The 14,589-nt window shown below is 47.0% G+C and overlaps 1 protein-coding gene across 5 annotated transcripts in view; it reads right to left on the bottom strand.

Annotated features, from left to right (window-relative positions):
• Nucleotides 1–9,849: 9,849 nt before the first annotated feature.
• LOC121544564 (solute carrier family 22 member 13) overlaps nucleotides 9,850–14,589 on the bottom strand; it is a 9,612-nt gene continuing 4,872 nt past the window's right edge. For 4 of the 5 annotated variants that reach the window (XM_041854513.2, XM_041854518.2, XM_041854516.2 and 1 more), the window contains 5 exons: nucleotides 14,061–14,287; nucleotides 13,723–13,940; nucleotides 13,508–13,616; nucleotides 12,735–12,985; nucleotides 9,850–10,429 (listed from right to left, as the gene is read on the bottom strand). In XM_041854513.2, the coding sequence (XP_041710447.1) occupies nucleotides 10,293–10,429; nucleotides 12,735–12,985; nucleotides 13,508–13,616; nucleotides 13,723–13,940; nucleotides 14,061–14,287 (942 nt within the window). In that variant the 3' untranslated portion in view covers nucleotides 9,850–10,292. Of the gene's footprint in view, nucleotides 10,430–11,578; nucleotides 11,667–12,734; nucleotides 12,986–13,507; nucleotides 13,617–13,722; nucleotides 13,941–14,060; nucleotides 14,288–14,589 lie in introns of those variants that run through there. The other variant, XM_041854515.2, reaches the window with a different exon arrangement.

Here is a 14,589-nt window from a genome sequence, read left to right as displayed (position 1 = left end):
CTACAGGAGATCGCGTTGTCAGTTCGGAACCTTTCTACCGGGTCTGACGGAGGTCCAGAACCAGCGCAAGTTTCCGGTGGAGGATCCACTACCGGTTTCACCCATCTCGCCTGCCGCTTCTGGAGCTGTGTCCTTCCGTGAGCCCAAGGTTCCGACGCCGGATAAATATGAGGGGGAGCTGGGAAGATGCCGTTCCTTCCTTATGCAGTGTGGGTTAGTGTTCGATCTACAGCCCTACTCTTATGCCACAGACAAGGCTAGGATAGCCTTTGTGATTGAGTTGCTGCGTGGTCGAGCGCTGGAGTGGGCTTCAGCCGTTTGGGAACGACAGGATCCCTGCATGGCTTCATACCAGGGGTTCACGGCCGAGATGAGGAAGCTCTTCGACCATTCCGTCCGAGGGAGGGACGCAGCTAGGCGCCTGTTTTCGCTTCGCCAAGGAACTCGCAGCGTGGCCGACTTCGTGATCGAGTTCAAGACGTTGGCTGTGGAGAGTGGGTGGAATGAGGAGTCTCTGCAAGCGGCCTTTTACCAGGGTCTGTCGGAGCAGCTCAAGGATGAGTTGATCTCCTATCCGAGCCTAGTGACCTGGACAGCTTGGTAGCCTTGTCTATTCGGGTGGATAATCGAGTCCGAGAGCGAAGGAGGGAGAAGCAATGGGTCCCGTCCAACCGATCAGCTTCTCAGGTTCCAGTCGGGTCGGGGATTGGACCAGAATACGTCGATCATCGTCCACCACACAGGATTAGTGGAGAGGTCCTGTCTTCCGATTCTGAACCCATGCAAGTGGGGCGGCACGGGTTAACCAAGGAGGAGCGCCAACACAGACGTAGGACTAACTGTTGCCTCTACTGTGGTGGTTCGGGACATTACCTTGCCACTTGTTCCCGGCGGTCGTCAAACTGCGCGGCTCGCTAAAGTTGGGAGGACTTTTAGCGAGCCAGTTTCGACCTCTCAATACCTCTGTCAGACCCCGTTTCCCGGCTACCCTTATGAACAGGAATCAGAGCTTAGCGATTAACGCTTTTATCGATTCAGGTGCCGATGGAAGCTTTCTTGATGCCGAGTTGGTGGAACAGCTGGGGCTTTCCAAGGAGCAATTGCCGGAAGCCATTGAAGCTACCACTCTGGACGGCAGTAGTCTGGCACGTATCACGATGAGGACTGAACCGGTTAAGATGCTGTTGTCGGGGAATCATTCTGAGATGATTTCATTCTTCATTCTGCCGTCTTCCCATGTTCCTCTGGTCCTTGGATACCCCTGGCTGAAGGAACACAATCCCACGTTCGATTGGGTGACGGGCAAGGTAACGAGTTGGAGCCTTGATTGTCATGCTAACTGCCTCAAGACTGCCTGTCCCCATTCGGTTCCCAGTCAGGTGATTGAGGCTAAACCCCCAGATTTGTCCCTGGTTCCCGAGACATATCACGATTTGGGGAAGTGTTCAGTAAGCAGAAGGCTCTGTCACTCCCCTCCCCACCGACCATATGATTGTGCCATCAACCTGTTCCCTGGAGCTGTCTACCCCAAGGGAAGGTTATACAGTATCTCCCGACCTGAACGTGAGGCTTTGGAGACCTACATCAAGGAGTCCCTAGCTGCTGGTCTCGTTCGGCCCTCGTCATCACCCCCTGGGGGCAGGATTCTTCTTTGTGGGTAAGAAGGATGGCTCTCTTCGACCGTGTATTGATTATCGGGGTTGAATGACATCACGGTCAAGAACAAGTATCCCCTGCCCTTGATGAGTTCTGCCTTCGACTCCTTACAGGGTGCTACGGTGTTCACCAAGCTAGACCTACGCAATGCGTATCACATGGTCCGGATCAGAGAGGGGGACGAGTGGTTGACGGGTTTCAATACACCGATGGGTCACTTCGAGTATCAGGTGATGCCGTTTGGACTGACCAATGCTCCAGCGGTATTCCAGAGTATGGTGAACGACGTCCTGAGAGATATGATCGGTCTCTTTGTGTTTGTTTACCTGGATGACATTCTGATCTTCTCGAAGGAACCTTCCGACCACGTCCAGCATGTCCGGCAGGTTCTGCAGCGATTGTTGGAGAATCGCCTGTTCGTGAAGGCCGAGAAGTGCGAGTTTCACGCCCACACGACATCCTTCCTCGGGTACATCATCTCCAGGGGAGAGATTAGGATGGACCAGGAGAAGGTTAGAGCGGTTCTGGAATGGGCCCAGCCCGGTACGAGATTGCAGCTCCAGAGATTTTTGGGGTTTGCGAATTTCTACCGCAGATTCATCCGGGATTACAGCCGTGTGGCCGCTCCGTTAACTGCCTTGACTTCCAGTATCAGGACCTTCAAGTGGAATCCGGAGGCGGATCGAGCGTTTCTGGATTTGAAGAGGCGATTCACCAACGCACCGATTCTCTCTCAACCGGACACGGCCCGTCAGTTCGTCGTTGAAGTGGACGCGTCTGATGTGGGAGTTGGCGCCATCCTGTCGCAGCGATGCTCCACGGACAGTAAACTCCATCCCTGCGCCTACTACTCTCGTCGCCTTTCGCCTGCGGAGAGGAACTACGATGTGGGTAACCGGGAGCTTCTCGCGGTGAAACTTGCCTTGGAGGAGTGGCGCCACTGGTTGGAGGGGGCGGAGCAACCGTTTATTGTCTGGACTGACCACAAGAATCTTGCTTACGTGCAATCGGCTAGACGTCGCAACTCCCGTCAGGCCAGGTGGGCGTTGTTTTTCGGACGATTCAATTTTTTCCCCTGACGTTCCGACCTGGATCTAAGAACGGCAAGGCGGACGCCTTGTCCCGGATGTTCTCCAAGACGGAGGAGAGTGGGTCCAAGACCGAGACAATTCTCCCCCGGAACTGCGTCGTGGGGAGCAGTTATGTGGAAGATTGAGGAGGAGGTGATGGCGGCCCTTCGGACGCAGCCCGGTCCCGGTAACGGTCCACCCGGGTCGGTTGTTTGTGCCTGAGTCGGTTCGTCCTGCTGTCCTCAAATGGTCCCACGCCAGCAAGATGGCTTGTCACCCTGGCGTGGCTCGGACGATGGCGTTTCTTCGCAGACGTTTTTGGTGGCCTGCCATGGCCGAGGATACTCGGGGTTTTGTTGCTGCCTGTCCAGTGTGTGCGCAGAATAAGAGTACCAATCGGCCCAGCTCTGGACTACTTCACCCCCTTCCTATTCCCCGGCGACCATGGTCGCATCTGGCCCCTGGACTTTGTCACTGGGTTGCCCACTTCTGAGGGGAACACGGTCGTTCTGACTATCGTGGACAGATTCAGCAAGTTCGCCCACTTTGTGCCAATTGCCAAGCTTCCCTCTGCCTCGGAGACGTCCGAGATCCTGGTCAGGGAGGTTTTCAGGGTCCACGGTTTGCCCAGTGATATCGTTTCCGACCGTGGCCCTCAGTTTACCTCTGCTGTCTGGAAGTCCTTCTGTTTGGCCATTGGAGCTACAGTCAGTCTCACATCTGGTTTTCACCCCCAATCTAATGGTCAGGCGGAGAGAGCCAACCAGAAGATGGAATCCACGCTACGCTGCCTTGTCTCTTCCAACCCCACCTCCTGGGTCTCTCAGTTGCCTTGGGTTGAGTATGCCCACAATACTCTCCCTACATCTGCCACTGGGATGTCTCCCTTCCAGTGCCTGTATGGCTACCAACCTCCCTTGTTCCCTTCTCAGGAGAAGGAGCTCTCAGTGCCTTCTGTTCAGGCCCATATTCGTCGTTGCCACCGGACCTGGCATCGGGCCAGAAAGGCACTCCTTAGAGTTTCGGACCGGTATCAGCTCCAGGCGAATCGTCGCCGGATCCCCGCTCCCACCTATACCATCGGAGATAGGGTCTGGTTGGCCACACGGGATCTTCCTTTACGGACTGAGTCTAGGAAGTTGTTACCGAAGTTCATTGGTCCGTTTGTGGTGGAGAAGGTGATCAATCCAGTGGCAGTTCGACTCAAACTACCGAGGACGCTCAGAGTCCATCCCACCTTTCATGTCTCCTGCCTCAAGCCTGTTTTCCTCAGTCCTCTGTTGCCTCCTCCGCCTCCTCCTCCTCCTCCTCGGATGATCGGAGGTGGTCCTGCCTACACGGTGCGACGCATCATGGATTCCAGACGGCGGGGCCGGGGTTTCCAGTATCTCGTGGACTGGGAGGGGTATGGTCCTGAAGAGAGGAGTTGGATTCCGCGGCGACAGATCCTAGATGCTGACCTCATTCGTGACTTCTACCGCCTCCATCCTGGCGCTCCGGGGAGTCCGCCCGGTGGCGTTCGTCGGAGGGGGGGTACTGTAACGATCCCTGCAGTCTGAGTCGGTTTCTGTCTGGGTACTAGTTTTTCTGCTCGGGATCTCCAGTTTCCCGAGGGTTCTGGAACGCTCCCCTGCCTGGTTGCCGGGCAACGCGTTGCTAGGCGGGAGCTCTCTTGATTTCCGCACCTGCATCCCATCAGCAATCTGCACACCTGGTCCTGATCATCACCCTTCTTAGGCTCTGTCCTAACATCCATTCCCTGCCGGATCGTTAGCCATGAACATCACTCGTCCGGAACCTTCACCCAACCTCTGCCTGATGGTCGGCGGCTGCCGAGCCATCATTGGACCAACTACTGCACCCTCAACAACTCATCCACGCCGCCCGCTCTGTTCCCTGGATTATTCAGCAGCACTCGTGGATCAGTTAAATAAACACTCACCTTTGACACCACTTACCTTGTCCTGGTCTGCTTCTGGGTTCTGGCTTAGTAAACCGTGACACTTGGTCTGTTTTAGTGTTTCACCATAGTGAAGGCGTATTTTCTGGTTCTCTCTCACTTTCTCTCCCTCACTTTCTCTCTCACTTTCCCTCTCACTTTTTCTCTCTCACTTTCTCTCTCTCTCTCACTTTCTTCTCTCTCAACGCAACGTTTCTGACTGACAGACAATTTCTGACCGAAAAACAGTGACGTACTTGTATTCTAAAGGATTCTCTGTTTCTTGTATTTCTGTGTTTCAGCATCCTATAAGATTAGTTAAAGAGCAGCCCAAAACTATTTGTGTGTGTGTGTGTGGATGAAATCCCCTTAACCGTATCCGTACATTCTCACACGTTTATCACATTGTGTCAGCTCTATTCATTACCATTGTATCTGCAACATTCTAAACATTTCACAGGTTGACTTGAGAATTCACCAAGGCCTACTGTTCACCAACATTATTCACTGTATACACCTGTGATCATGTGACTGTCCCTGTTCCTAGGGGTGTGTTCGTGGGACGCGGGGCCTGTAGTTGTCACGGTGATACACCTGTTCACAGGGCAACAGCCTGGCGACCTGAGCTTCAAACCCAGCGACCGCATCACTATGGTTACCAAGACAGAGTCACAGTATGACTGGTGGGAGGGAACGCTAAACGGACGGACCGGAATCTTCCCCGCTAACTTCGTCTCCTACCCCTGAACACACACGCATACACAAGTCTGTCACACACACGGACACCTACATAGACACACACATGATCACACTACAAAGACACACATGATCACACTACATAGACACACATGATCACACTACATAGACACACACATGATCACAATACATAGACACACATGATCACACTACATAGACACACACATGATCACACTACATAGACACACACATGATCACACTACATAGACACACATGATCATACTACATAGACACAAACATGGTCAGACTACATAGACACACACATGATCACACTACATAGACACACGATCACACTACATAGACACACATGATCACACTACATAGACACACATGATCACACTACATAGACACACACATGATCACACTACGTAGAGACACACATGATCACACTACATAGACACACATGATCACACTACATAGACACACATGATCACACTACATAGACACACATGATCACACTACATAGACACACACATGATCACACTACATAGACACATGATCACACTACATAGACACATGATCACACTACATAGACACACATGATCACACTACATAGAAACACATGATCACACTACATAGACACACATGATCACACTACATAGACACACATGATCACACTACATAGACACACGTGATCACACTACATAGACACACATGATCACACTACATAGACACACACATGATCACACTACATAGACACACATGATCACACTACATAGACACACATGATCACACTACATAGACACACACATGATCACACTACGTAGAGACACACATGATCACACTACATAGACACACACATGATCACACTACATAGACACACATGATCACACTACATAGACACACATGATCACACTACATAGACACACACATGACCACACTACATAGACACACACATGATCACACTACATAGACACACATGATCACACTACATAGACACACGATCACACTATATAGACACACATTATCACACTACATAGACACACACATGATCACACTACATAGACACACATGATCACACTACATAGACACACACATGATCACACTACATAGACACACACATGATCACACTACATAGACAGACACATGATCACACTACGTAGAGACACACATGATCACACTACATATACACACATTATCACACTACATAGACACACACATGATCACACTACATAGACACACACATGATCACACTACATAGACACACATGATCACACTACATAGACACACACATGATCAGACTACATAGACACACATGATCACACTACATAGACACACACACATGATCACACTACGTAGAGACACACATGATCACACTACATAGACACACACATGATCACACTACATAGACACACATGATCACACTACATAGACACACATGATCACACTACATATACACACACATGATCACACTACATAGACACACACATGATCACACTACGTAGAGACACACATGATCACACTACATAGACACACATGATCACACTACATAGACACACATTATCACACTACATAGACACACACATGATCACACTACATAGACACACACATGTTCACACTACATAGACAAACACATGATCACACTACATAGACACACATGATCACACTACATAGACACACACATGATCACACTACATAGACACACATGATCACACTACATAGACAAACACATGATCACACTACATAGACACACACACATGATCACACTACATAGACACACACATGATCACACTACATAGACACACATGATCACACTACATAGAAACACATGATCACACTACATACACACGCAATCACACTACATAGACCCACATGATCACATTACATAGACACACACATGATCACACTACATAGACACACACATGATCACACTACATAGACACACATGATCACACTATATAGACACACACATGATCACACTACACAGACACACACATGATCACACTACATAGACACACACATGATCACACTACATAGACACACACATGATCACACTACACAGACACACACATGATCACACAACATATACACACACATGATCACACTACGTAGAGACACACATGATCACACTACATAGACACACATGATCACACTACACAGACAAACACATGATCACACTACATAGACACACACGGTCACACTACATAGACACACACATGATCACACTACATAGACACACATGATCACACTACACAGACAAACACATGATCACACTACATAGACACACACGATCACACTACATAGACACACATGATCACACTACATAGACACACATGATCACACTACATAGACACACACATGATCACACTACATAGACACACACGATCACACTACATAGACAAACACATGATCACACTACATAGACACACATGATCACACTACATAGACACATGATCACACTACATAGACACATGATCACACTACATAGACACACACATGATCACACTACATAGACACACATGATCACACTACATAGACAAACACATGATCACACTACATAGACACACATGATCACACTACAAAGACACATGATCACACTACACAGACACACACATGATCACACTACATAGACACACACATGATCACACTACATAGACACACACATGATCACACTACATAGACACACACATGATCACACTACATAGACACACACATGATCACACTACACAGACACACACATGATCACACTACATTGACACACACATGATCACACTACATAGACACACACGATCACACTACATAGACACACATGATCACACTACATAGACACACATGATCACACTACATAGACATACACATGATCACACTACATAGACACACACGATCACACTTCATAGACACATGATCACACTACATAGACACACACATGATCACACTACATAGACACATGATCACACTACATAGACACACACATGGCTGTATCGGGACTCACTGCACTTACATTGACATGTTAGTCATTTAGCAGACTCTTATCCAGAGTGACTTACATAGGTTCATCTTAAGATAGGTAGGTGAGACAGCAATATATCACAATCGTAGCAATACTTTTATAGTCCCCATAAACTGTCTGGCTTTGACATGGGGTGTGAGATGTTACAATGAAGTATAAAAATGTAATATTTCATACATGTTAATATTTCCTTCTGTTTCTATGAAATGCATTGCTGATTAGAGATCTAAACCCTGGTTATTTTATGTTCTGAACTAAAGGGTGATGGGATTATGTACACACACTTCTCACCATACTGCCGGATCAACTTATTTAATATAAAATACTATTTAATCTTAACAAACCTGTATGTAATGGTGGATTTCTCTAAGGATGTGTGGATACTATTAAAGAACCTTGTAGGAGTGTGGCTGTAATGGTGTAGTTTGTCTTCTGTCCAGAGGAGGGCGATGTACTTCTACTATCAGTCATTTAGACCCATTTTCTACCTTCACTTTATATGCCCAGTCATGCATTTAAAAGCATTCGATTGGTGCAAGCATGGCTGGTCAAGATGTTCTATCGGTGATTTAATTATAATTCCCCATGTCCGCGTGACAATGCACCACTAAGCACTCACTTGTATTGTACGTGTGTGCATTTGTGTGAATGGTTACATGATTGTCCAGGCTGATTAAGGTTACAGCTTGGTATAGTTGATTATTGCAGAACAGGAGGGTGATATGCACATCCTAAACCCCCCCAAAATATACAGATAAAGAAATGAGGGCCCCCCCCCACACAGAATATAATTCCCCAGTTTTTTATTATACAAAGTCTTCGTCAGGGTAATAATTAACGGAGAGTGACTATATTCCGTGTGTGGATCCCTCATTTCTTTATAGTGGATTATTGCCCCAGGTAGGGTTGCAAAATTACAGTAACTTTCCCAAAATTCCCTGGTTTTCTAGGAATCCTGGTTGGAGGATTCCCGGATTTGCTGCTTATTCCCACGTAATACCAGGAACCGTCTAACCAGGATTTCTTGAAAACCCGGGGTAAGTTACCGGTATTTTGCGACCCCTAGACCCAGGTCAGACAAACAAACACATTCTTATGAAATTGAAAATTCCATTTTTTTATTCAATATTATGTTATGAAGAACAGGAAATCTACAGATTGTAGAGGAGAACATTCCTCGGCCATGTCATGGGCCTAGAAGAACACACAACAGCACATCATGAGTTACAATCTGTCATTTCAACAGCCTGACCCTGCCACCGGACAGGACAACATTCCTACAGACATCTGCTTTCAATACCAAACATACAGCATTAAGACCACACCCTTTACGATAAATCAGCCCCCCCCCCACATCTCAGGTCAACTTACATTTACATTTTAGTCATTTAGCAGACGCTCTTATCCAGAGCGACTTACAGGAGAAATTAGGGTTAAGTGCCTTGCTCAAGGGCACATCGACAGATTTTTCACCTAGTCGGCTCAGTGATTAGAACCAGCACCTTTTGGTTACTGGCACTACGCTCTTAACCACTAAGCTACCTGCCGCCCTTGACATGAAACACAGCGTAGAAATGTCAGCAAGGTGCAAGGGAGATTAATGATTGTACAAGGATAACACACGTACAAAAACGTACACACAGAACCTCCCTGCAGAGCTGTTTACACAATGATAACATTAGCTATGTTTCCTTGCATCACACACACACAGGTCTGTGTTTAAAAATGATCTCAGCAAGCCTCTACAGGCTGTGGGAGATGCAGGATCAAACCGATTAAAACATTAAAACCCGGGTTGTGTTCAATAGGGCACAACGTCGCAAAATGTTTTGTGATGTTTATTGGACAAAGTTCAGGTAGTACCTCCCAGTTTCTTGTGTTCTGTACAAACTGAGCACCATGGAACTTCAAATACATGTATCTACAGCATGTGTGTGTTTGTGGTGTGTGTGAGTGAGTACGTGCAGTGTTTGTCAGTTGAGTTGTGGGAGGGCTTCTCTGGGTCCGTGTCTCCCAGGAATGGACAGGCCTTGTCAGCCTGGGGCGTCCGCTGAGCGCCTGTCAGGAAATACACACAAGTCTCAGCTGAAGAGACTTTAACCTACAAAAGTTCACTATTCCTCAGAATGTATGTCTCTATTGAACAGGCTTCTTGGTCCAGGACTCTGGTTAACAGGCCACAGACTGGGGGTTATGGTTATCCCACTGGGCACAAACTGGTTAAATCAACGTTGTTTCCACATCATTGAAAAAATATATTATTTAATGACATTGAATCAACATGGGAAACTGATTGGATTTGCAAAATCCAATCAGTCATCAACGTAATGAATTTGGGGGGATTTTTTCCCCCTACCCAACTTTTAACCTAAATCAAATGACATGGCTAAATGTTTTGTTTATTTCATGTTGAAGTCATGTTAGCTGACAACTCAATAAAATGTAAATCAATATTAGACGTTTAACTGGCCTCTGCTCCGTTGGTAGGGACTGTAACAGGTCACATGACACATAGGCCTGCAACGAGGGCTTCCGGAAGTGGATTCTCAATCCTCAAAACCCGTGGTAATATCAAATATTAGAGATAGCAATATCACTGTGCAACGTAGACATAGTTTTATCTACCGAGATTGCAAAACAATTCCTATAAAGTGCACATGTAGTACCTCAAAGAGCAACAAAACCTACACTAACCATGAGCCTCGTGGTTTGTATCGTCCAACTACAGAGCAGATACAAGTCACGTGATCTGTTAGCAGCAATTACGTGCCATCATGCGTTCTCTAACAGACCACATGACTTGTATCTGCTCTGTGATTGGACGACAAAGACCGCAATGCTGTATGGGATGAGTTATTTTTTTGCCTCCGATCTATGTACACAGTGTTGTACCCTTGACTTTGTTTTCATATATCACAGTTTTTGTAAAGCAATTTTAAATCTTTTTTTAATGAATGGTTCACACCGGAGCACTTTGTAGCTATTCATCGCTTGAAACCACGATAAAAAGCATGTTGTTAAAATGTGTATGCTAAAAATGAGTGGCTGTGTCAGTTCCTGGAACCATAACTGAGTGAAAAGGGAGAAAGGGGGTGTGAGAAAGGAGAGGGGGTAAATAGCTGACCTAAAAGTAGAGGTTATGTAACACATCAGCTGCCTGTGAACTCTGAGTATAGCATTTCACAGTCAGCTGCTGTTGACAACACACCGAAGAGAGAGACAACAGGTCACCAACCGGTTGATCGCGATCGACTGGTCGATCTCCAAGGCATTTCTAGTCGATCACCAAACATTTCTGTAAAAAAAAAAACAACGATAAAGCTTTTTTCGTTCCTTTGTTTTTATTCGTCTCACGCCTGTCGGAGGTTAGCTGCACTTGATTCAGCAGCCCTAGCGCCGGGAAGGCAAAGTGTTCATGTGTCTGAAGGTACACACTGCTTTCCCCGGTGGGGCCAGAGAGCAAATCAAGTGCACTATAGGCCTACCACTGGCCAATCGGATGGGTCAGATGCCCGTGTCTGCGGTAACGTAGCAGGCATAAAGCTACAGCAAAGTTGATACGGTGAGATTTCTTAAATGTTTCAAACCCATAACTAAAGAAAGACTGTCAACGAATAAAGCAAAGAGCTGCTGTTTTTATGAGTGAGTTCATGTTTGAGTTCTTACTCAGCACTGTCAACACTTTGTATTCAACGCTTTTATAAGCCATAAAATGCACGTTCTCCCTACTTCCACTCAGCACTACAACAAGCACTGCAGCTGTAATGAATGAGTAGGAAAGTGTATCTATAGGCTTGTGTTGTTATTATCAGCGGCTTGGGTCTTTTTTAATATCGAGGAATATTTCCCTTTCTCTGTTCACGGGAGTAACAACATTAATTTGTGCATGAGGCAGAAATAATTTCGGTGCGCATCGAGTTCTGCCATCAGCTGGAGTACGGTGTCCCTTTTTGGTCAGTGTCAGTGGAGGAAAGGGAGAGCGGAGGGACGTCGAGAGGCGGACCCTCAGTCTGCCGCTCTCTCCCTCCGCTCAGACTGACCATCAGATGCAGGCACCATCAGCCCAGTAAAATAAAAAGCGAATTATTTAAATGTATGCTCACTCAGCTGTGCCTCACAAGTAATACAACATCTGATTTATTACCGGTGTGATCATATAGCCTACCTCATTGCTACAGAACTGTTTTTAATAGGTTAATGTTGCATAGGCTTACGTTTTTTAAAAGTCATATAAGCAGTAGATCTCGGCTTGCATTTTGACTCAGAAAAGGTTGGTGACAACTGCTGTATGGGTCTCTCTCTCTCTCACACACACACACACACACACACACACACACACACACACACGTCAGGGGTCTCTCACCCTCAGAAGACCAAGGGGAGGGGAGGGTTGGTAGACGAAGACTGGGCTGTTTGTCACAGTCCTCCAGCGAATCAGGGAGCGGCACACCACTGGTCTCCGGTAGAAACAGACACAGTCCCGCCCCAATAATGGGGCCACTCCCATAAAGAATCATAGTGGCCAATGGGATGGTTTCTCCTCTGGGACTGACCACCACATTCAGGATACAGCCCACCCTGTAACACAGACACACCAAGCCCACACACTTCTGTCTGTAACACACACACACACACACACACACACACACACACACACACACACACACACACACACACACACACGGCAGGGGACACAATACTTGCTGTGTTGAGAGGATAATAGCAATAATTCAACGAGTGAAAAAAAATAGAGAGCGGGAGGTATAAAAAAATAAAACAATGCTGAGAGAGAGCTTTTATTGTTCTTAAAGCAGGAATCCACAGGATGTGACTCTATGCCAACCCAAAGGGATACAGTCAGGATACAGCACGCTCACACATCTCAAACATACACACGTGTGTAATAATTGATTAATAGATGATGTGTGTATCTCTGTTTGCATAGTATGTGTTAATATAATATCACTTTGACCCACATGAGGGAACTAGATCAGTGCTGCGTGTTGAGATAGGGACTGACTAGTCCTTTAACTCTAGGTATACATCAGGGGTCACACAGACACACACACACAGACACACACACAGACACACACACAGACACCCACACACAGACACACACACAGACACACTCTGTACCTGATGAGCGTAGGGAAGAGTTCAACGCAGTAGAGTGCAGAGACAAACACAGTGGTCTGCACACACAGCTTCCCCACAAGGGCCAGAGCCATCACCAACCCTGGGACATCTACACACACACACACACACACACACACACACACACACACACACAATGTTGGATCATTGGAGGTTTGTGTGTGTGTGTGTGCCTGTGCGCGCGTGTGTGTGTTTACCATAGAAGCGTGATGCGAGCAGGGATAGCAGGCAGAAGGAGCCACTGAGGAGCAGGGATAGCATGCTGATTGGGCGTCTGCCGCAGTGAGCCAATAGGAATGGGACGAGCAGGCAGGGAGCCTCTGATAGGCCGCTGAAGAACTGAGCCAGGAAGACATCCACCCCGAACCGCCCGACGTTCAAACAGATCCCGTAGTACGTCAGGGCTGACGCTAGCCTAACACACAGGGGGGAAAGACGGCATCAGACAAATACTGTACAACAGACCTGTCAAACAGAGTACAGAGGTAGAATCTAACAGCCTCTCTCTCTCTCTCTCTCTCTCACACTGACCTACCCAATGTAACTCATGATGATCAGGCGCAGTAGGATGGTGGGACTTCTCATGTGTCCGCAGTGGGAAAGTGTGTGTTCCTCCTGTGTTTCTGTGTCTGTGACTTTCTCAGGTGTGTCTGTGACTTTCTCAGGTGTGTCTGCGACATTCTCAGGTGTGTCTGTGACTTTCTCAGGTGTGTCTGTGTCCAGGTGGACATGCTGCAGGTCCTTCCCCTCTGTGTCCAACAGCTAGGTGAGAAAGACCACACACAGGCCTGAGTTGAGTTGGGCAACACTGATACAGTGAGGGAAAAAAGTATTTGATCCCCTGCTGATTTTGTACGTTTGCCCACTGACAAAGACATGATCAGTCTATAATTTTAATGGTAGGTTTATTTGAACAGTAAGAGACAGAATAACAACAAAATAATCCAGAAAAACGCATGTCAAAATGTTATAAATTGATTTGCATTTTAATGAGGGAAATAAGTATTTGACCCCTCTGCAAAACATGACTTAGTACTTGGTGGCAAAACCCTTGTTGGCAATCA

The sequence above is a fragment of the Coregonus clupeaformis genome, unplaced genomic scaffold (assembly GCF_020615455.1).
Source record: "Coregonus clupeaformis isolate EN_2021a unplaced genomic scaffold, ASM2061545v1 scaf0032, whole genome shotgun sequence".
NCBI classification, from domain to species: Eukaryota; Metazoa; Chordata; class Actinopteri; order Salmoniformes; family Salmonidae; genus Coregonus; species Coregonus clupeaformis.
Note: the sequence above shows the minus strand (reverse complement) of the source record. Positions and strands in the feature narration are given on the sequence as shown.